This window comes from Chiloscyllium punctatum, chromosome 25 (assembly GCF_047496795.1).
Source record: "Chiloscyllium punctatum isolate Juve2018m chromosome 25, sChiPun1.3, whole genome shotgun sequence".
In the NCBI taxonomy this organism is placed as follows: Eukaryota; Metazoa; Chordata; class Chondrichthyes; order Orectolobiformes; family Hemiscylliidae; genus Chiloscyllium; species Chiloscyllium punctatum.
This window is the reverse complement of record NC_092763.1, coordinates 76,762,132-76,785,955: the sequence shown is the minus strand read 5'-3', so window position 1 is coordinate 76,785,955 and position 23,824 is coordinate 76,762,132. Positions and strand designations below refer to the sequence as shown.

Genomic DNA, 23,824 nt, shown 5'->3' with positions numbered 1-23,824 from the left:
TGTGTTAATTAAACATTCTGTGTTTGTTCAACTTATCCCAATGTTTATCCTATCATCAGACATTCATTCTTTCTTTTGATGAACTAATAAAACATGTTGTGTTTGAATGACTTATCCCAATATTTAACATACCCTCAAATATTCATTCTTCCTACTCTGTAGGCTATCGAAGCAGTTAACAAAGAGGGAGAGGAAGTTCCCACCTCCGCTGTCACCCTTGCCAGATGAGCCTGAACCCAAGCGACGGAACAGTGAGAGTAACCCCCTGAGCCAGGAAAGCAACAGCAATTCAGTATCAGCCAGTGCCTCGCAGTCATCCGCACAATACAAGCACCGGAAAGCTGACAATAAACCCTCTTCCCATGTGAAAGATCCCATTGTGAGTTATTGCCATTAATCCCTTCTTACTTAGAGATGAGCAATGGTGGAAAATACAGAGCAAATCCATCTTTGAAGAGAACAGTGCAGGTTGATGTCCATTGTGGGCCAGCCCTCCTTATCTCTGTGTGTGAAGGGTATTACGTGGAGACCCACCCCAAAAACTTGAATGTATGCTCCCAGTGCAGTATTGAGAGAGTTCTGTCTTGTCAGAGGTGCTGTTTTTTGACTGAAATGTTTTTCCAGAAATTTCTTATTTTACTTCTGATTCCAGCATCCACGGTTCTTTGTTTATCCTTTAAATTCGAACATTTCTCTCATTTTAAATGCAACGTTGCTTTATCTACTAGTTCACGCCTTGATGATATAATATGAGCATTTTTGTTATTCATTCACGGAATTAAGGTGTCGCTGGCTAGTCAGCTTTTAGTGCCCATTCCTAGTTGCCCGGAGGATAGTCAACAACATTGCTGTGAGTCTGGAGTCACGGGGCGGCATGGTGGATCAATACTTAGCACTGCTGCCTCACAGCGCCGGGACGAGGGTTTGATTCCAGCCTCGGGTGACTGACTGTGTGGACTTTGCACATTCTCCCCGTATCTGCGTGGGTTTCCTTTGGATGCTGCAGTTTCCTGCCACAGTGCAAAGGTGTGCAGGTTAGGTGTATTGGCTGTGCTAAATTGCCCATAGTGTTCAGGCTTATGTCGGTTATGTGCATTTGTCAGAGGTCAATGTAGAATAATAGGGAATGGGCTTGTGTGGGATACTCTTCGTAGGGTCGGCGTGGACTTGTTGGGCCGAAGGGCCTGTTTCCACACTGTAAGGATTCTAAGAATTATAGGCCAGGCCAGATAAGGATGGCAGTTTCATTCCCTAAAGGACATTAGGGAACCAGTTGGGTTTTTCCCAACAATCGTCAATGGAGTCATTATCATCATTAGACTCTTTAGTTACAGATTTTTTTTAATGAATTCAAATTCCATCATCTACCATGCAAGATTCAAACCCTGATCCCCAAAACATTAGCTGGGTCTCTGGAATAACTGCCCATTGGTAATACCAATAATGAAATCAAGGCTCTGTTATCTGTCTTGATTGGGTATAAATGCTTCTGTACCATTATCCAGAAGAAGTAGACGAGAATTATCCCCCAGTCTTCTGACCAATATTTTTCCCTCAGCCTGCATCACTGACAACCACATTATTATGTCATTATCACGTTGCTATTTGAGGACCTTGCTGTGAGAAAATTGACACAATTACTACATCAGAGCAGTGACACCACACGAATGTACTTCATTAGCTACAAAGTGCTTTAAGCCATCTTGAAAGGTGCTATATAAATGCAAATATTCATTGCATGCAATTTAACAGTAAAGTGCCTAGAGCTAAAACCATCTTTTTTTTCATTTTAGGTGCTATATAACTCAAGTATTATTTTGTTAAATGACCAGCTCCCAGTAGCTGGTTTAACACACCCGTAACCAAGTGGAATAAATGTTTTTTTTTCCGTTTTGAATAAATTTATGCTGAAACCCTTAAAATAAAAGGGATCATGGTGCTGTTTCATGCACAAAAAACTAACATGAAGCACGGTCTGATATGATTAAAGAGAACGCAGCAATGTTTCTGATAAATTGTGTGGCACCTTCACACAGAATCCTTCATATTAAGATTATACCTTTGAACTATTCATACATATCACTATTAGTAAGGCTGTACTAGACTCAATTTCTGTGAGCATCTTGGACATAACCTGAATTGATTCTGTTGCTATAGTAACAGCTCAGTTAAGTCTCAGCTATTATCATAATGTCTCGGGCCCGCTCAGTCTCTTCACAGATGAGATAAGGCTGTTCATTTTCAGATCATGTAATGCTCCTTTTTCAACATTTTCGAAACATTTTTTGGGGTTTTTGTTTGTGCAAATTTAATTTTTCTGATTTTTCTTTTGCCATGAGGTCATATTTCAGGTGAAAAAAGTTTAGAATTGCAAAAGAAAATGTTGGCTGAGGAACATTTGTTTGTTCATGGACCTTACAATGTTGTGGTGGGATTCCAGTGAACAGATGTGTACCTGACACCCCAATCATCAGCGTTTTAATGGGACCATTGATTGTTTTCTTTTGGGTCCAAGTCTCCAGTACTCTGAAAGAGAACTTTCAAGGATGGAATGACTTTTACTGCTGTATAATGTGCTTTTAAAAGTTGATTGCATGAACCTTCAAATCCCAACAGAGACCTGCACTCAAAGGACAATGCTAATTGGAAAGTTTCGCTGCAGTAGTAACTTTTTTTTACTGAAATCTGATCCCTTCGGGGCTGTCCCCAACTAATCAAGAGGTGTAGTGTGAAAATGTTCCTTTTTTATTTGCTAACATTACGTAAAACTCATAAGCCACTTGTTTAATTTTCTTTTCATTTTAATGATTTGTCATTTTAACCAATTGTATGACTGACCCTGATGTGAGGGATACAACACAGATCACACTGGATGCGGTTTCCTTCAGAGCTAAATGGGAATTAATTGTAGATCACACAGTCATGGATATCACTGGCTGGGCCAGCTTTTAATGAGATCTATTTTGATGGGGTACCAGTGAAGTGGGCGACTCTATCCTGAATGGGGTTGAGCTCCTTGAGTGTTGTTGGTGCTGCACCTTCAAGGCAAGTGGGTAGCATTCCATCACACCGCCGACTTGTGCCTTGTCACTAGTTGACAGGCTTTGAAGATTCAGGAGTTCAGTTACACACCACAGTTTTCCCAACATCTGACTTGCTCTTGTAGCTGTTCCATTTATATGTCTAGATCAGTTCAGTTTCTCATCAATGACAATCCCCAGAATGTTCACAGTGAGAAATTAAACAACAGTGATACCATTAGTGATGGTAGGATTCAGTCTCTTCCCCCCCCACCGCTTCAGTCTCTCATGCCAGTAGCCACACTTTCAAAGACCTATTGAATACATCCCTCGCCCCTCTTACCTTGCAGCCACGCAAATTCCCCTTTTTTTTTATCCTTTTCAGCTCAGCCAGTGACACTGAATAACTAAAAGAATATAGTAAATTGCATGAAATCTACCAAAGTCTTGTTATCCCACCTCTACACAGTTTTTTGTTTCATGATTATAAATACAAAAGTTAATGTCTTTGACAAGTTGGTGGGAAAAGAGAGAAACTGAATCAAAATGCTCATAACCATGTATCCTATTATACCATACAATTCATAGAACATTACGGCGCCGTACAGGCCCTTCGGCCCTTTATGTTGTGCTGACCTGTGAAAATAATCTGATGTCCATCTAACCTACACCGTTCCATTATTATCCCTATGTCTGTCCAATGCCCATTTAAGTGCTCTTAATATCAATGAGTCTATTACTGTTGCAAGCAGGTCGTTCCACACCCATACTGTTCTCTGAGTGAAGAAACTACCCCTAATATCTGTCCTAAATCTATCACCCCTCAATTTAAAGCTATGTCCCTTCATGTTAGCCATCACCATCCGAGGAAAAAGGCTGTCACTGTCCACCCTATCTAACCCTCTGATTATCTTATACACCTCAATTAAGTCACCTCTCAACCTTCTTCTCTCCAATGAAAACAGCTTCAGTTCCCTCAGCCTTTCCTCTTAAGACCTTCCTTCCATACCAGGCAACATCCTAGTAAATCTCCTCTGCACCCTTTCCAAAGCTTCCACATCTTTCCTATAATGCGGTGACGAGAACTGTACACAATACTCCAGGTGCGGCCGCACCAGTGTCTTGTACAGCTGAAGCATGACCTCGTGGCCCATTCATAGAATGTTTGAAGCTTTGCCTATCCTCAGGTAAGAGACATAAAAACTGCAGATGCTGGAATTCAAAGTAGACAGGCAGAAGACTAGAAAAACACAGCAAGCCAGGCAGCATCAGGAGGTGAAGAAATTCTGGATATACATTTGCTCGCTGAGCTGGAAGGTTCATTTCCAGACGTTTCACCATCCTACTAGGTAACATCTTCAGTGGGCCTCTGGGCAAAGCACTGCTGATGATTTCTGCTATTTATATGTTTGGGTTGGTGATGTCATTTCCTGTCCTTTTTTCTCAGGGCATGGTAGATGGGGTCTAACTCAATGTGTTTGTTGATAGAGTTCCGGTTGGAATGCCATGCTTCTAGGAATTCTTGTGCGTGTGTCTGTTTGGCTTGTCCTAGGATGGATGTGTTTTCCCAGTCAAAGTGGTGTCCTTCCTTATCTGTATGTAAGGATATTAGTGAGAGAGGGTCATGTCATTTTGTAACTATTTGATATTCATGTATCCTGGTGGCTAGTTTTCTGCCTCTTTGTCCAATGTAGCATTTGTTACAGTTCTTGTATGGTATTTTGTAAATGACATTAGTTTTGCTTGTGGTCTGTATACGGTCTTTCAAGTTCATTTAGCTGCTGTTTTAGTGTGTTGGTGGGTTTGTGGGCTAACATGATGCCGAGGGGCCTGAGTAGTCTGGCACTCACTTCCAAGATTTCTTTGATGTAGGGGAGACACCCCTCAGCATCATGGTAGCCCACAAACCCACCAACACACTAAAACAGCAGCTAATGAACTTGAAAGACCCTATACAGAAAACAAGCAAAACTAATGTCATTTACAAAATACCATGCAAGAACTGTAACAAACACTACATTGGACAAACAGGCAGAAAACTAGCCACCAGGATACAGGAACACCAACTAGCCACAAAACGACATGACCCCCTCTCACTAGTATCCTTACATACAGATAAGGAAGGACACTACTTCGATTGGGACAACTCAGCCACCCTAGGACAAGCCAAACAAAGACATGCACAAGAATTCCTATAAGCATGGCATTCCAACCAGAACTCTATCAATAAACACATCGAGCTAGACCCCCATCTACCATGCCTTGAGAAAAAGAACAGGAAATGACTTCACCATAGAAAATGGCATCACCAACCCAAAGAAACCCAAACATATAAATAGAAAGTAGAAATCATCAGCAGTTCTTCACTCAGAGGCCCACTGAAGATGTTACTTAGTAGGGTGATGACACTTCTGCAAATGAACCTTCCAGCTCAGCAAGCATACCTACATCCAGAACCTCAACCTGAGCTACAAATCTTCTCAAAACTCACTAAGGTGAAGAAGTCAACGTTTTGGGATAACCCTTCTCCAATCTTGAAGAAAGGTTGCACGCGAAACATTGACTTCTCCAGCTCCTGATGCTGTCTGGCTTGCTATGTTCTTCCAGCCTCCTGCCTGTCTACTTTCCTTGTCCTCTGGGCAAGTTTGCCTCTGCAGAAGCCATCGCTTATCTTGCAATACCCTCTTAGATCTTGATTGTGTTTGTACCTATTGTAGGTTACCAATATTGCGTGAATTGTGATTCACGTACACAGTTATGTCTTTGTTTCCAAGCCAATAAGTTATGGGATATAATTGCTGGGAAATACATTCCCATTGCAAGCACATTGGTGTCAGTACACTGAGAACTCCCAGGCCAGTTATAGAGCCATCTCAGATATAGTGCTAAACACTCTCCCTGTTTCTGAAATAGGATTGGCTCTTCATGAAGCCACTGAAGTAGAAAGGCCATAATCCACACAGAGCATTTGGATGTCAGACTTTCCCACTGTGCCCCACCAAAGTTGAATTTTACCCCCTACAAGTCAAGAGCAAACAGACCATTTCCCACTCTGATCATTTGTAGAATTATTTGAGTAACACTTCCAAATGCATATTTGACTGAACTGACTGAGCTATCCGGACCTCTCTCACTCCTATCTTTCCCTTGTGTTTTCACTGATTCACGTCGTATTGACCTAATGAATGGTGGATACTTGACGACAATCTGGAATTGTCTTTGGCTAAATGTGATAGCCCACCGGGCACCATGGGGTTACTCACAACAATAAATCAATAAATGCAACAGCCCACTGGGCACCATGGAATCAATTAGAGTAGAAATTGGTGTTAAGTTCCAAAAAGGATCAGGAGTTGGAAGCGTTAAACAGGAGGTGTTCATTCTACAGGCAGCAAGGTTAGAGAGAGCTGCTTATCTGTCCAAAATGGTCGATGATGTCATCATTGTGTCATGTGACTGTGGCAGTCCTTAAAGAAAAACACATTTTTATTGTATGCAGAATGAAGAGCAGTATTTCCTCCAATCAAAGGTCAGGCATTGAGAAACCGAGTCAGTAATTTGTCTGACCTAAAAGTGAGAAGCAAAATCTTAAGGATGCTGGAAATCTGAAATACAAGTTGTAGAGTCATAGTGATGTACAGCATGGAAATAGACCCTTCGGTTCAATTCATCCATGCCGATCAGATATCCTAAATTAATCTCATCCCATTTGCCAGCCTCTCCCTCTCAGGCCCTCCTATTCATATGCCCATCCAGATGCCTTTTAAATGTAATTGTACCAGCCTCCACCACTTCCTCTGTCAGCTCATTTCATACACACACCACCCTCTGTGTGAAAAAGTTGCCCCTCAGGTCCCTTTTAAATGTTTCCCCTCTCACCCTAAACCTATGTCCTCTCATTCTGGGCTCCTCCATCCCCAAGGAATAGACTTTGTCTATTTATCCTATCCATGTCCCTCATGATTTTATAAACCTCTATAAGGTCACCCCTCAGCCTCCGACACTCCAGGGAAAACAGCCCCAACCTGTTTAGCCTCTCCCTAGAGCTCAAACCTTCCAACCCTGGCAACATCCTTGTAAATCTTTTCTGAACCCTTTCAAATAGAAAGCACTGGAGCAACTCAGCAGGTCTGGCAGTATCATCCATGGGGAAAGTTAATGATTCAGGTTCCAAAGAGGAAGATTCACCTTCCATTTGGAATGTTAACTCTGTTTTTGTTTCCACAACTGCTGCTAGACATGCTGAATATTTCCAGAAGTTATCTGATCCCTCTGTTTAATCATCGACAGTCGTATTGATGTAAGCATCAGTGAAAATATCACTATCTCACGGAGGGTAGTGACCAACAGGTAAATATATCACGAGGCCCCTGCTTGCTGTTAAGAGGGATTCAGGTTTCCTACACTAACAAGCAATCTCTTTACTGCAGGAGACTGAATCACATCTGAACCCGTCCAACATTCACCATGAAAATGGCCAGTCACAAACAGATCCCTGGACGTTAGTATCCAATGGTCATTCAGAGCCAAGAAGACCAAAATTAACTTTTGATGATACGTAAGTTTTAACTTGTGACTTTCTTATTAGCACATAACTCTGAAACATTAACTCTTCTGTTAGATTTCCTCAGTTAACTTGAGTCTTCCCTCGAAATTATGTTGTGGCCAATTTAAGCAAACCACTGGTTGGGACCTCCTGCTCATTTATCTGTTGCCTGTTTGACAGAAGGTGACAGAAGTCCTGGAAAAGTGGCATGAGGCTGTTTTGTGCAGAGGCGTATGTTTCTTAACTAATGGGACAGGTTTTAATCTTTCCTTCAGCCAAAACTGGATAGAATTCAAGTTTTGACCCGTGTTCTTCATACATGACTTTCTCTGCCCTGAAATCTACAAATCTGATCATGATTTAAGCCATTGCTCATATTCGGTTCATCACTACCATCACAGATCCTTTCCTTTAGATAAGTTCACTTAGGGTCATTAGTTTCTCCTGTAACTGGAGTTAATTTGAATGCCATTACACTGTGTTCAATAAAGTAGCAGGAGCCTACTGAAGGAACAGTGCTTATTGAAAGCAGTGGGATATTAAACACTGAGTGCTTTTTCCATCTTGATGAAGTGGTATCAACGCAGTACTTGCCAAGACTAACATTTTTTGGAGCTCAAGTCTGGAACAGATGCAAGGTTTTCTTCAGTTCAGTCTGAGTTTGTCCTTCCGTCTGCCTATTAACAGCCACAGTTGGAGACTAGCTGTTTTGCAAGGGAAGCATAGGGAGCTTAGGAGTGTTGTTTGGCTTCTAAAGGCCGGATGACCTTAATAATAGTGTCATGTACACCAATAATGTTAGGGCATATGTTAATAATAATGGTGCAATATTTTGATAGTGATAGGTATATTGATAATAGCGATACACATGTTAATAAAGTGGAGCATATAAGTCATGCTATTGATGACTGTTCTTTATGGGATGTAGGTGTCAGTGCACCAACTGTTGCCCATCCCTAATTGCTCTGAAGTAATTGTGTAGATCCAGATTCACGCACAATGACTGTTTTCCTTTAGTACGACAGAGTAACTTATTAGATCATTTCAGAGGGGAAATACAAGTCAGCTGTGTTGCTGTGAGTCTGGAGTCATATGTAGGCCAGTCAGATAGCAAGGATAGATTTCCTTCCTGAAAGAATATTAGAAAGTCAGATGGCTATTCAATGAGTATTGTGTATCTATTAGTGCATGTGTATTAATAGCAGTGTTGTATAAATAGTAGCTCATTTACATATTGAACATTGTACTGTACAGTACAGGAACAGGCCCCTTCAGCCCATGATGTTCTGCCAAACATGATACCAAATTAAACTGATCCCTTGTGCCTGCCCTTGGTCCATATCCCTCCATTCTTTGCATGTACCTATCTTTGAGTCCCTTAAACTCCCCTATGATATCTGCCTCCACCACCACCCCAACAGTGCATTCCAGACTGCTACCACTCTCTGTTCAAAAACCACTTGCCCCCACATCTCCTTTGAACTTTTCCCCCTCTCACTTTAGTCGGTAGTAGAACATATATAAATAATGGGTAAATGGTTAATAATGACTGTCATCCAGGAGTTTTGTCACCCCCTTCTCTCATGTCACTTTAATTGCCATACCCAAGGTTGAAGTTCTTAAAACTCTGCTTTTCCAGAGCACTATAGGGCAGCTCTCCCATTAGAGAGACAGAGAACTAGTAGTTAGTCTACCCAAAAGTCAGCAAGCACCAAGGGTGAAGGTTGAGAATGCGGGACGTTCATGGTAATCATAATGGTGCCTCTGTGAGCAGCAATGCATAAGTGTTGGGTGTAAATGATATTTGCAATCTATTACAAGTACAGATTGCAAAACATCAAGGTTGAGGATTAAACAGCTGGTACATTTGTTTACTTCTGTTCAGTTGTACAAACAGGCTTGCAGCAGGAATACTGTGAAAACATGGTAAATAAAAACAACCGCCTCACCCAAAATGCCAGGACCAGATGATTTTCTTTTCCCCCTTAAGCAGACAACTGTGTTTTGAGCTCACTAGGACAAAGTGTTTGCACGGCTGTCTATCTTGTCTTTCCAAGCAGCCAGTGTGATTTTACAGTCAGTGCCAACTAGCAGTTGTAGGGAGATATTAGACTCAACACTTGTCTCTGCTGACCTCTGAGAATGGATTACCTTCCCCGGATATGGCAGGGGCTGGCTGTTCAACTCTCCAAAACCATAGTTGCTTGATTGTGACTGATGATTACTGTTCTGCAGGTCGCATAATGCTGATTACTACATGCAAGAGGCCAAGAAGCTGAAACACAGAGCTGATGCACTGGTAAGTCATGCTTTCTTCTTTCTAGCATTTTTTTCTTGTATCAATGAAGTTGACATAAATTAATAGCTACAAGAGGAGGCTGCTGCTGTTGCACTGGTGAGAAGTGAAATTATGTTGCCGCTTGTTGAGATTCACATCACTAAAGTTCTTTTCTTTTTTAATTTTCAGCTTGATAAGTTTGGAAAAGCAGTTAATTATGCAGATGCAGCACTATCATTCATTGAATGTGGAAATGCCATGGAGCGTGATCCATTAGAAGCGAAATCCCCATACACCATGTATTCTGAGACCGTGGAACTCATCAGGTTAATGTCTTTTTGAAGATAATTTTACTAATCATTTTTAGATGATAATTAATAACCTGCTGTGAGGAAATCAGGGTAGAAGATTAAGATCTGTACGGAGATGTCATATTTCAGAACTTAATACTAAAAGTGACTTGTAACACATGCTATTTTGTTCACTCATAATTTATGTATTTTATTATTTCATGATGTTTGGAATCACCTGAGTAACTATGTGACCAAATAAAAAGTCCGGCTTGCACCAAATCTATGGAAGATAGTACCTAATTTCAGAGAAGCTAGTGAAATAGGAAACGCATATAATAAATTAAACTTATCTCAGCCAGGTGAGGTCACATACTCTAGAAGGAAGAAAGAGGGATAGATAGACTTGCATTTATATAGAATTTTGCACTCAGGATTGGTTAGCGAGTGCTGCCCTGTTTTGTTTCTATTTTGGTCCAATTGAGTCTAGTCTGTACACTATTGCTTACAAATAAGTGAGAGAACATGCTGCTTGATTCAATCTCCCAATCGTTTGGGCATACTGCCAATGTACCCAACATCATAGCAGCACGGGAACTCAAGCCTGACGTTGCTCAGTTGTGTGGTTGGCGGAAAATTATTGTTGACTGATGGCAACATCCTTTGAGTGGAAAATATCAGTCACGCCAACACAGCTCAGTAGTAACATGAAATGCTTCCTTGACCTGTTGTTCAAATCTTTGAGACAGAATGCTTTTAAATGAACGGTACCAATCCCAGTCCTCTCAATGGTCTGATGTCCTATGGTGACAAAATATTGTTTGCACAGCTTGCATTCACAATTGTACAGCCAAGCATTGTCACATTCTTAACTGAACCTGAGGACAGTGTAAAGTTTAGATGGTCTTCATTTATGGAGTAGGAAAGAGAAACAGGAATAGGAAGACACCACTTGGAGGTGCCAACTTTTTGATGAGTTATTAAACTAAAAACCCCTCAGATGGATGTGGAATATTCCAGCACACCATTCACAGAAGGGCTGGGAGCTCTCCAGAGTATTCTAGGCCACGGCTTATTTCTAAGACAACATTTAACTCAGATTTTCTGCTTGTAATCACATTGTTTATCTGTGGGAGCAAATCAGCTGCTGTGTTTCCAACATCACGACAGTGCAAGGAATTTAGAAGACAGACATCATGTTGTCCTTTTTAACAAGAGGAGTTGAGTATAGGAGCAATGATGTCATGCTGTTAACTTTATAGAGCCTGGGTTATATGTACCTGGAGCATTGGGTGATGCTCTGGTCCCTTGCCTTTGTACTACAGAGGGAGAGCAGCAGGGATTCACCAGGCTTATTCCTGGGATGTTCTGTAAGGGAAGATTGGGGAGATTAGTCCTATATTATGTACAGTTAAAAAGAACGAGGGGAGATTTCATTAAAATCGTACAAAGTTTTGAAAAGGGTGGACAGGGAAGAAGCAGGGTTGATGTTTCCCATGGGTTCTAGAACCCAGGGTCACGGTCTTCAAATAAGAAGTGAAGACTGAAACAAAAGGAATTTCTTCACTCAGTGTTTGGTGAATCTTTGGAGTTCTCTGACCCGGAGGATTCAAACATTAGGCAAACTCACGATTGAGATTGATGGATGTTTAGTTACCAGTAATGTCAAGGGACATGGAAAAAAGAAGAAAAATCACATTGAGGTAGATGATGAGCCATGAACTAGAATGGGGGAGTGGGCTCAAGGGGCAGATTGGCTTAATCTTACGCCTCTAAGTATTCTTCCGAAGTACATTATAGGCTGCAAAATAAAGGGATTTCCTGAGGTTGTGCAAGGTGCAATTTAAGTGCATATCTTTGATTGTGATTGATGTCTACCTTAATTCCACTTACCTGTCTTGATTTCACATTTCCTCACTCAACAGAAATCTCTGTAAGCCAACCAGAAAAATAATTGGGGATGCACCAATAGAGATCAATAACTCATTCTGAAACATGCTGTGAATTTCGTGTTTTCTGACATGTGCATCCATATGTTTGTAGCTATTTATTCAGCTATATGTGAAATGATGTTGATGCACCATAATATGAAAGGTCATTTCCTTCATTAGCTGGGGCATGATGTCTAATTTTAGTAACTGCGCAACATGAAATGAAAATTGAGAGATCAGACTTGTTGCTGCAAATGTTTCCCTTTTACTTCCGCAAGCTACAAAATTATATTGAGATGTCACAGTGACTGAGTGCCTGATGACACCAGTTCCTCAGGCTGTAGAATGTAGAACAAAGTCTCATCTTGCTTTCCACATAGCTACACACAAAGAGTCAAGCTTAACAGCTCAATTCAGCAATAATGCAGTCCCTTTCCAGAGCACCTATGTTGATGTGTGTGCACACATCTCACAAAATGCCATGTAAATGAACTCAAATCCGAGAGCTTAGATCTTACAATGTGGGTATTTTCACACATGAATGGTTTAAAATGGGTTTTAGCGCTGTGCGGTAAACAATGTGAGTGTGCTTTTTGCTCTCAATTTTCATGCATCAGCTCAGAGATGCATTTCTGCACAGCTACAAGTCAATAGAACATAGAACATTCCAGCACAGTCCATTCGGCCCTTCGGCCCTCGATGTTGCACCGACCTGTGAAACCAATCTGAAGCCGATCTATCCTAGACTATTCTATCTTCATCCATATGTTTTTCCAATGACCATTTAAATGCCTTTACTGTTGTAGGCAGGCTGTTGAATGCCCCTACTACTCTCTGAGTAAAGAACCTACCTCTGACATCTGTCCTATATCTATCACCCCTCAATTTAAAGCTATGCCCCCTTGTGCTAGCCATCACCATCCAAGGAAAAAGGCTCTCCCTGTCCACCCTATCTAACCCTCTGATTATCTTAGATGTCTCAATTAAGTCACCTCCCAACTTTCTTCTTTCTAATGAAAACAGCCTCAGTTCCCTCAGCCTTTCCTATTAACACCTTCCCTCCATACCAGGCAACATCCTAGTAAATCTCCTCTGAACCCTTTCCAAAGCTTCCACATCCTTCCTATAATGCGGTGACCAGATGTGGCCACACCAGAGTTTTGCACAGCTTGCAATATGACCTCGTGGCTCCGAAACCCAGTTTCTCTACCAATAAAAGTAATGCACTGTATGCCTTCTTAACAACCCTATCAACCTGATGGCAAATTTCAGGGATCTGTGTACATGAACACCGAGATCTCTCTGTTCATCTACCCTGCCAAGAATCTTGTTCATCTTCACTGCTCTTCTCTTGCTCATCTTGATCATCTCTACTCATCTACACTGCCAAGATGTGTGCATGGAGCACGGCAGGGGCTAATTAGGATTCTTGATCATTATACATCACTCCCTATCTTTTCTCTTTCTCACTGGATTCAGTAAAAACAAGAACTGGGCAGATTGTAGAACGGGTGATGGATGTGATAATGCAACATTCTCAGTCCCAGCCAAGAGTCGGATTTCCCTGCAAAAAGATATTTTGAGACAAGTTGGAAAATCGAGACTGTTGTACATTAAGACCAATGTGTCACTTCATACGAAGGATGGATATTGCCCATATGTTCCCCCTATCTCTGAAAACCTCATAAAAGCTGCTCACCAGTCAGGATTATTGATTGTTCCTTATTTCTTTCCCAAGGTACGCCATGAGGTTAAAGAATTTCACAGGTTCTATGGCCACGTTAGCTGATAAGAAACTGGCAGTCTTATGGTGAGTTTCAGTGAGTCAGCTATCAAGTGAATGAACTTCCAGTCAACTACCTTGTAATGTTATAAGTGTATCATTACTTCATGAAGAAAATAAATTAATGAAGCAAAATTTTTACCTTCTCACATTCACAAATTATAGAAGACTCCGCTGTGCTATTTTGTGACATTTATTCATTACCTTAATTTCACACTGTGATTAACCAGGCAAAATGTGTTGTTTTGACTTTGTCTCAATCTATCCAAATTGTGTTCCTCAAGAATCCAACATGAGAAGTATAATTGACATAAATTGTGTTGCTGTACTGAGTGCTAACCTTAATACAATGTATCTCTAATTTAATCTAGTTACCGATGCTTATCACTTCTCTATTTGCGAATGTTCAGACTTAAGAAGGACCATGCTATGAAGTATTCTCGATCCTTGATGGAATATTTTAAGGTATTTGAATGATTTTGGTGGGGGGCGGAATATGTTTTCAAAAGAGGCAGTCTTCATTCAAGTGTTGTATATTGCTGAGCCCTGCTGCCTTCTCCCAGTGGTAATCCTTGGTTTCTCAGCAACATTTCTGGGCTAAGGCATCCAGATGGACATGGGAAAATGCATTTCTGATAGCAGGACTGAAGAGACACAATTACAAATACAGCCAGTCTACCTAAAGGGAGAAATTAAGAAACAGTTCTTCCCATTATAAAAAGGCATTAAGAGCCTGGAACTCTGTCCCTTAAATGACTGTGGATGCTGGGGAACAGTTGGAGCTTTCATGGCTGAAGTTGTTAGATTTTGTTAGAGAAGGCATCTTCTGGGAGTACTGTGTCCAATTTTGATCGCCCTGTTATAGCAAGGATATCATTCTGCTGGAGAGGGTTCAGAAGAGATTTACCAGGATGTTGCCGGGTATGGAAGGAAGCATCTGTGGAGAGAAAATAAGTCAGTGTTTGGAGTCCCTTCCTTCTGGGTCCCCCCTTAATGTACAGTAACCAGTACTAAATTCCACTTACCCACTGCCTGCTGTGCTTGCTAATCTACAATGGCTCCCCGTCTGGCAAATCCTTGATCTTAAATTTCCCTTCCTGGTTTTCAACCACCTCTACAGCCTAGCATCTAGCTGGCCATGTACCTGGGCTTCCCAAAGTATGGGAGTGTAACCCCAAGTGGGCTTGCTTGCATGCTCTGAGACAGTAGTGACCAAAAATGGATTGTGACCAAACTATAACATCAGGGCTTCCTCTCTAACAAGCCCCGGTCCAGTCTCACTGAGGATTCACAACAGCTTTCATGCCTTAAAATGGGGTCAAAGGGGAAAAACTTGGCACAAACTGCTGTAATCTCCCCAGCCCGACAAGCCTTCAACATACCTGCACTTCTCGAATTCTGACCTCTTGATTTTAATCAGTCCATTTGTGGTGGCTCTTTTTATCAATTGCCTGGGTCAAATCTGTGAAATTCCATCCCTGAATCTCTTCACCGTCCTTCACTCTCTATCTTTGTCTAAGATGCTTCTTAAAAGCTATTACTGCGACCAAACCTTTGGTCACCCATTCTGATATCTCCTTATATGACCCTGTGTCAAATGTTGACGAACAGAGCTCTTGTGAAGCACTTTGGGATGTTTTCATAGAATCATCAAATCCTTACAGTGTGGAAACAGGCCATTTGACCCAACAAGTCCACACCAACCCTCCGAAGAGTAACCCACACAGACCCTTCCCCCACCCTACATTCCCCCCTGACTAATGCATCTACCGTACACATCCCTGAACACTATAGGCAATTCAGCATGTCTGATTTACCCAACCTGCACATCTTTGGACTGTGGGAAGAAACCGGAGCACCCGGAGAAACCCCATGCAGGCATGGGAGAATCGTCTGAAGCTGGAATTGAACCCGGGTTCCTGACACTGTAAGGCAGCAGTGCCAACCAGTGAGCCACTGTGCTACCCAAATTTACTATCAGGGTGCTGTAGAAATGCAAATTGTTGTTGGTGAATGATTCTACTCTGCCTTAAGCAAGTATGGCTTTGCTTACCTAACATCTCCTTGATCCCAGCAGTGATTTCCAATCTCCATTTACTCTGAGAGTGCAAGGTTCGTTATCAAACAATGATGGTTAGAAGAATTAAATGCCCTGATTGATTTTATTTTTTAAATGGTCAGTATTTCAAATTCAATCTGACACCCAGTTCTCCAAAAACCTTTGTCGACATTTATCCACCATCTGCATATTATCTGGACTGAATTGCAAAGTGTATATTTAAGTAGCCAGCAATTGCTGGTTGTCTGTTCTGAACTGCCATTTGATTGATGTTTCGATCCAATCAGTATATTTCCTAGTGGATTTGTTTTGGCCCCTTTGGAGAGATCAGCCCAATCTCCCTCCTGCCCCAATGACTTTGATGTCAATTCCTGGTTGAAAGTTCTGGAATGTCTCTGTAGCAAGCTTTTCACCAGAATCAGACAGCACAGAAGGCAGCCATATTTGTTGTTTGCGCTGTGCAAGTGTTCCTTCATGAAGTAATCCCAGTAGAAATGAGCAGTTGCTGGGCCACCACAAAGGTCACTAAGACATGGTTACCTTGGGGCATGAGTCAACCAGTTGGCTTTCGAAAGGAAAACAGAAAGTGCTGGAGAAACTCAGCAGGCCTGGCAACATCTGTGAAGAAAGGATCAAGAGTTCACACTTTGAGCCCAATATGTCTCTTCTTCAGGACTAAGACTTGAAACATAAACTCTCTGTCTCTCCACAGGTACTGTCAGACCTGCTGATTTTCTCCTGCAATTGCTATTTTCATTTCAGATCTCTAGCATTTGCAGTCGTTTGCTCTTGTTGAGTGTTGGATTTTGAGACCTTCCAGAATTGTTGTTTCCAGAGGCTAGTCTACAAACCTAACTTTCCAGAGCAAGAATTGAACTTGCGGCCTTTTGGTTCATTGCTTATACTCGGTATTACTGTATCCTAGACTCCCTTTGTAATATACATGGGATCCTTCTCTGCATCAATAATGCTGTTTGATTCAAGCAGTGGAAAATTTGGTTGTGCTATTAACATTATGGCATCTGTTGCCAGTATGGCCAAGAAATTCTCTCTTGTCTTGATTATGGATGTGTTTCAATATGTTGTTGCTTTGCCACCTGATTTTGCCTAATCTAACAATGAAGCTCTTTACAAAGGACGTTGCAGCAAGATGCTTCCCCATGGGAAGAAATACTCTTAAACTGGATGTGTTTTACTGTTCTTTGGAAAGCTGGTAGAGATCTCTTGTATTTTCATGCATGATGTTTTCTGTTACAGAGTTCCTCAAAAGCCTCACAAGCTCCTTCGCCTTGGGGAACAAATGGAAAGTAAGTCCCCCTTCAGAATTCTCAGGGACCAAATTTTGCTGGATTGAGATGTCTGACAGTACCACCAATTATGAAGAGATAGCTTCTCGCTGTGGCAGCACATGTGCCTACAAGTTGCAAAGTTTGAGGTCCACGTCCAATGCCAGAGGCTGATGACAAAAACAAATTGACACAGGTTTTCCAGTTGCTGCACTGTCGTCTTTCCTATGAGATGTTAAATTGAGGCAATGTTAGCTATCTTCCGTGGATGTGAAAGATCCTAGGTACTCTTTAATTTCAAGAAAAACTGGGGAATCATTCCTTTATGCTGGCAAGTATGTATCCCTCAAGTCAAAAATCAATTAAGCCAGTTGTGATCACCCTCCTGTCTTTGCTTGTCACAGAACCATATACACTTTTGCTAATCCTTTCCTTTTGTGTATACGACAGAAGCTTTTACATCTCACATTTTATGTTTCTTTCTACTTTTCATTCAGATTCTATTCTCTCTTTCTTTATCAATTTAGTTCCACTATGCTGACTTTCTCTCAGTCCTCAGGCTTACATATTTTTGGTCAACTTGACAAACCTCCACCATTAATTTAATGCAATCTCCAATTTTTCTTGTTAACCATTACTCTTGCTTTTCCCATTGGGCATCTTAACCTATAAGAATGTATAATTTTTTTTGTTTGGAAAACCAAGCAGCATTTCTTAAAATATGAGCAGTGTCTGCCTATCAAACTTTTTAATGTATTTTCCAATTCATCACAGTTCTTACCTCTCTAATTGCTCTTGTTAAGATTTAAGGGCAGTACTTTCAGACTAAATTACATCAGGTTCAAACCTAATGGAAAATTCGATCATTCTGTGGTTACTATCCCTAAAAGTCATGTTATTACAGGATTATTAATTCACTTTTCTCATTGCATAATACCAGATCTAGAATAATGTTGTCTAACTGGTTCCACAATGTGTTATTCCAGAAAAGACACAAACACTTTCTAGAAATTGCTCCACATCATAATCAGATTGAAGTCACCCACAGTAACTTCATTCCCCTTACCACATGCACTTCTAATTTCCTTATTTATACTGTACCCTATGTTACTCCTATGGGTTGATAGCCTATAAACTACTCCTAGCAACGTTTGATCCCCTGCTGTTTCTTAGCTCTACCCAGATTCAATTTCCTGTTCTTCCAAGGGTGTTCTTTCACTGATATGCTGATACCTTTCCTTTTTTTATCAGCAATATTCACCTCCTTTTACTTTTAGTCCCTCATTCCTTAAATGTCAAATATTCTTGAATATTTCGTTCCTGGTTTTGGTCACCATGCTGCCACACCTCCAGAATGACAATTCAATCATACTCTTTTACTTTGAGTAGCAGTTTGAGTTCACCTGTTTTGTAGGTGAATGCTGCGTGCATTCAAGTAGAGTCCTTTTTATCATGCCCTTACAATCTTATCCTGTCATTTGACCCTGGTTGATTATCAGACTTTTTTCTGCTGCTTTGTACTTTCATTTACCGCTCTTCTATTTCCCATAAGCAATTTGTTTTCATTGTAAATCTCCCCTCAGACAGTGCTAGCAAATGTCCCTCTGCCGGATGTTAGTCTTGGATTTCAGGTCAAAGAGAGTTTTTTTTAGCGAAGATAACAGTGGAGCTACACAAATTAAGTTGCAACTAACATTTCAGGGGGTTTCTCTCACTCGTCACAAGTTGATGGATGATTTGCATATTAATAATAATCTGCATCATTCATATGCCAGTGTACAGGAGATCCTGACACTGTCAGATTACCAACCTTTCTCAGCTACCTCCAACGTTTAGCTCATTCAGAATGCATGGCTTTGTTGAAGAGTGATCAGGGTATAACCAGGCCAGCCTCCTTGTGTTCCACTTTCAGGCCCACTTGTCTTTATATTTAACATGCGATCATTTCATTTCTCTTTCCTGTCCAGGGATTCAAAATAACCTTGCAGTACATAGGCTGCCTTCAATAAAGGAGAATTGTCAACAGTTAATGTGATTTACTCGCATCCTGAGCTACCATCTTTCAATTTAATATCGACCTTTAGTCTCAGAGTCACAATGTTTACATTTGCTGAAGGACTGATGCATATTTTATTGATAGATGCTAAGATCTAGTTTAAAAGCAATCCAAGTCATGGTTGATCGGCAAATAGCCGCCACTTTTACAATGCCTGGTGATTGTGATTATGACTGAGAACTTAGCTGGATTTAATCTGGCCTAAATGTTTTTCAATACAACATTTATTCAGGGCCCTTGTCAGAACCAATAAGGAGGAATTGAGTGTAATTATTATGAATGAAATAACAGCACCCTGATTGATTCATAAAATAAAATCATGCATCAGAGTGTTAATCAAGTTCCTCTGAGCATTTGCAAGCTGTTTAATGTATTGATCACAAAAGCAACCCACTGACAGAGTGAACAAAGGGACTGCCTACAGGTTCAGCAACATCTGTTTCCTCCAAAATGACTGTTTGTTTCCTAATTATATTAAGATTTTAAGGAGATAAACAAGCTGGATTTGAGTCAGTCGATGTTTTTTTTCCCTCTAAGGAGTCCCTCTCTAGCTGAGTGCCAGATCCCAGTTTTGACCTTCTGGTCTGCGGAGGCCAGGTCATTTCACCAACACCTGCGAGCATGTGGGCATCACTACCTGTGCCAATGCTCAAAGCCGCGTGGCCAAGCACAGTTTTATTTTGCCTGAGCTTTTAGCAACATCAGATCTTTTTTTTTAATGTTCTTGAAGGCACATTACAGAACAGGAGCCTTGCATTGAGATGGCAACTTCCCCAAGCACAGGTCACCCTGAAGCAATTTGAAACCAATGAAGCATTTTTCAAAAGTGTCATCATTGTTGTAATGTAGGAAATGTGGCAGCCAAATATACACAGCAGTGATGCCATGATCACCCATGTGGTTATGCTCAGGGAGGATGAGTCACCTTTACTTGTTAGCACTCAGATCTTAGTTGAGGGATAAAGAGTGGCCAGTACACCAGAGATATCCTGCTTGTTCTTCCTCAAAATAATGTCATGGGACAGACATGGAGGCAGCATGGTGGCTCAGTGGTTAGCACTGCTGCCTGTTAGCCCAAGGGACCCAAGTTTGACTCCAGTCTTGGGCAATTGTCTGTGTGGAGTTTGCACATTCTCTCTCTGTCTGTGTTGGCTTCCCCTGGTGCTCTGGTTTCCTTCCACAGTCCAGGGATGCGCAGACTAGGTGGGTTAGCCATGGAAGTGCAGAGGGTTACAGAGATGGGGTAGGAGAGTAGGTCTGGACGCGATGCTCTTCAGAGGATCAGTGTGGATCGATGGGCCAAATACCCTGTTTCCACACTATAGAGATTCTCTGATTCCTCAAAATCATATCACGGACAGAAGTAGCCTCTGTTTAACATGTCATTTGAAAGGTAATGTCTTTTAAAGTGTTACGCTTTCCCTGTACTACACTGGGAGAACCAGGCCAGATTGTGGGCTCATGTTATTGAAGGGGTTTGAACCAGGTAATTTTGCCTCACCAAGTTGGGCTGCTAAGGCTGGTTCTAACCGCCCTGGGCTGGCATCAGCTATATCAGCAAAGACCAGGGTTCAAACCTGAGGGCACAAGAGTTGGCAAGTTTTTTAAAAATTCATTCAGAGGATGTGTGTTTTTCTGGTTGGGTCAGCATTTATTGCCCATTCCTAATCAGCTTGAGAAGGTGGTGGTGAGCTGCCTTCTTGAACCACTGCGGTCCATGTTCTGTAGGTGTACCCAAAATGTTACGAGGGAGGGAATTACAGGATATTGAAGGAATGGTGACGTTTTTCCAAGTCAGGATGGTGAGTGGCTTGGAGGGACATTTATAGGGTGCTGGTGTTCCCAGGTATCAGCTGCCCTTGTCCTTCCTGAAAGTGGACAGCTGTTATTGTGTAAGGATACATGATATAGAGGACAGAGAACCCGTGACTTGTTGCCTGAGCAAATTTGATTCAGTGATTATACTTTTCAACATCCATCCTTTACCATCAATCCCCTCCCAATCTACCTAGCTACCTCCCAAATTAGATATTTCTGGAGGTGGCTGTAATTTGAGACTCAAGCAGATAAATTATACTGGCACTTCAGTCCATCACCCTGAGTCATTTTCTTATGTGACAGGGTAAATCATGGAATCATCCTACTATCCAATCAGCGTCTACAGTTCTGTGTAAAGAGCCCACACTAGAAGATTGTCAGATGTTTATTGAAACCGGTGCAAACCAGTGAGTTGGTGAAGTCACATAATGTAGACCATATGGCAACAGTTTCCCCACCTCAGCAGATACAGGGAAACCTTAATTATCCGAATGAGTTGGGCGGGCACTATTTCGTTCAGATAATCGTTTATTCAGTTAATCGATTAAATGCCTTTCCTCTGGGGCTCGGAGTTTTTAAAGTCTACTCCCCGTTCAGGAGACTGCAGCAACACATAACGCGCGAGCCCCCGCCCCCAACACCGCCCGCGGCCAACACCTCTGCCACCCCTGCCCGCAAACAGTCCAACATCCCCTCTGCCCCCTGACACCGCCCCCCAACCCCTGGACCCCCCCGCCCCGGCCCCAACCCCAACCCCAAAAACACCCCACCCTCCAACATCACCCTCGCCCGCCCCCGATCCCGACCAGCACTGCCCCTGCTCACCCCCAATCCCGTCCAGCACTGCCCCCCTGCTCACCCCCATTCCCATCCAGCACTGCCCCCCTGCTCACCCCCATTCCCGTCCAACACTGCCCCCCTGCTCACCCCCATTCCCGTCCAGCACTGCCCCTGCTCACCCCCATTCCCATCCAACACTGCCCCTGCTCACCCCCATTCCCGTCTAGCACTGCCCCTGCTCACCCCCATTCCCGTCCAACACTGCCCCTGCTCACCCCCATTCCTGTCCAACACTGCCCCTGCTCACCCCCATTCCTGTCCAACACTGCCCCTGCTCACCCCCATTCCCATCTAGCACTGCCCCTGCTCACCCCCATTCCCATCCACACTGCCCCTGCTCACCCCCATTCCCATCCAGCACTGCCCCTGCTCACCCCCATTCCCATCCAGCACTGCCCCTGCTCACCCCCATTCCCATCCAGCACTGCCCCTGCTCACCCCCATTCCCATCCAGCACTGCCCCCCTGCTCACCCCCATTTCCGTCCAACACTGCCCCCCTGCTCACCCCCATTCCCATCTAGCACTGCTCCTGCTCACCCCCATTCCCATCCAGCACTGCCCCCCTGCTCACCCCCATTCCCATCCAGCACTGCCCCTGCTCACCCCCATTCCCGTCCAACACTGCCCCCCTGCTCACCCCCATTCCCATCTAGCACTGCCCCTGCTCACCCCCATTCCCGTCCACACTGCCCCTGCTCACCCCCATTCCCGTCCACACTGCCCCTGCTCACCCCCATTCCCATCCACACTGCCCCTGCTCACCCCCATTCCCGTCCACACTGCCCCTGCTCACCCCCATTCCCGTCCACACTGCCCCGGCTCACCCCCATTCCCGTCCAACACTGCCCCTGCTCACCCCCAATCCCGTCCAACACTGCCCCTGCTCACCCCCATTCCCATCCAACACTGCCCCCCTGCTCACCCCCATTCCCATCCAGCACTGCCCCCCTGCTCACCCCCATTCCCGTCCAACACTGCCCCCCTGCTCACCCCCATTCCCATCTAGCACTGCTCCTGCTCACCCCCATTCCCATCCAGCACTGCCCCCCTGCTCACCCCCATTCCCATCCAGCACTGCCCCTGCTCACCCCCATTCCCGTCCAACACTGCCCCCCTGCTCACCCCCATTCCCGTCCAGCACTGCCCCCCTGCTCACCCCCATTCCCATCTAGCACTGCTCCTGCTCACCCCCATTCCCGTCCACACTGCCCCTGCTCACCCCCATTCCCATCCAGCACTGCCCCTGCTCACCCCCATTCCCGTCCACACTGCCCCGGCTCACCCCCATTCCCGTCCAACACTGCCCCTGCTCACCCCCAATCCCGTCCAACACTGCCCCTGCTCACCCCCATTCCCGTCCACACTGCCCCTGCTCACCCCCAATCCCGTCCAACACTGCCCCTGCTCACCCCCATTCCCATCCAACACTGCTCCCCTGCTCACCCCCATTCCCATCCAGCACTGTCCCTGCTCACCCCCATTCCCGTCCAACACTGCCCCCCTGCTCACCCCCAATCCCGTTCAGCACTGCCCCTGCTCACCCCCATTCCCATCCAGCACTGCCCCTGCTCACCCCCATTCCCGTCCAACACTGCCCCCCTGCTCACCCCCATTCCCATCCAGCACTGCCCCCCTGCTCACCCCCATTCCCATCTAGCACTGCCCCTGCTCACCCCCATTCCCGTCCACACTGCCCCTGCTCACCCCCATTCCCATCCAACACTGCCCCCCTGCTCACCCCCATTCCCGTCCAGCACTGCCCCCCTGCTCACCCCCATTCCCATCCACACTGCCCCTGCTCACCCCCATTCCCATCCAACACTGCCCCCCTGCTCACCCCCATTCCCGTCCAGCACTGCCCCTGCTCACCCCCATTCCCGTCCAGCACTGCCCCTGCTCACCCCCATTCCTGTCCA

The 23,824-nt window shown here is 43.7% G+C and overlaps 1 protein-coding gene across 4 annotated transcripts in view; it reads left to right on the top strand.

The window, feature by feature from the left end:
* Nucleotides 1-23,824, top strand: part of aff2 (AF4/FMR2 family, member 2) — a 535,365-nt gene that overhangs the window by 495,253 nt on the left and 16,288 nt on the right. For all 4 annotated transcript variants that reach the window (XM_072595595.1, XM_072595594.1, XM_072595593.1 and 1 more), the window contains 7 exons: nucleotides 163-379; nucleotides 7,451-7,578; nucleotides 9,802-9,865; nucleotides 10,034-10,170; nucleotides 13,804-13,875; nucleotides 14,220-14,313; nucleotides 17,165-17,214. In XM_072595595.1, the coding sequence (XP_072451696.1) occupies nucleotides 163-379; nucleotides 7,451-7,578; nucleotides 9,802-9,865; nucleotides 10,034-10,170; nucleotides 13,804-13,875; nucleotides 14,220-14,313; nucleotides 17,165-17,214 (762 nt within the window). The remainder of the gene's footprint in view (nucleotides 1-162; nucleotides 380-7,450; nucleotides 7,579-9,801; nucleotides 9,866-10,033; nucleotides 10,171-13,803; nucleotides 13,876-14,219; nucleotides 14,314-17,164; nucleotides 17,215-23,824) is intronic.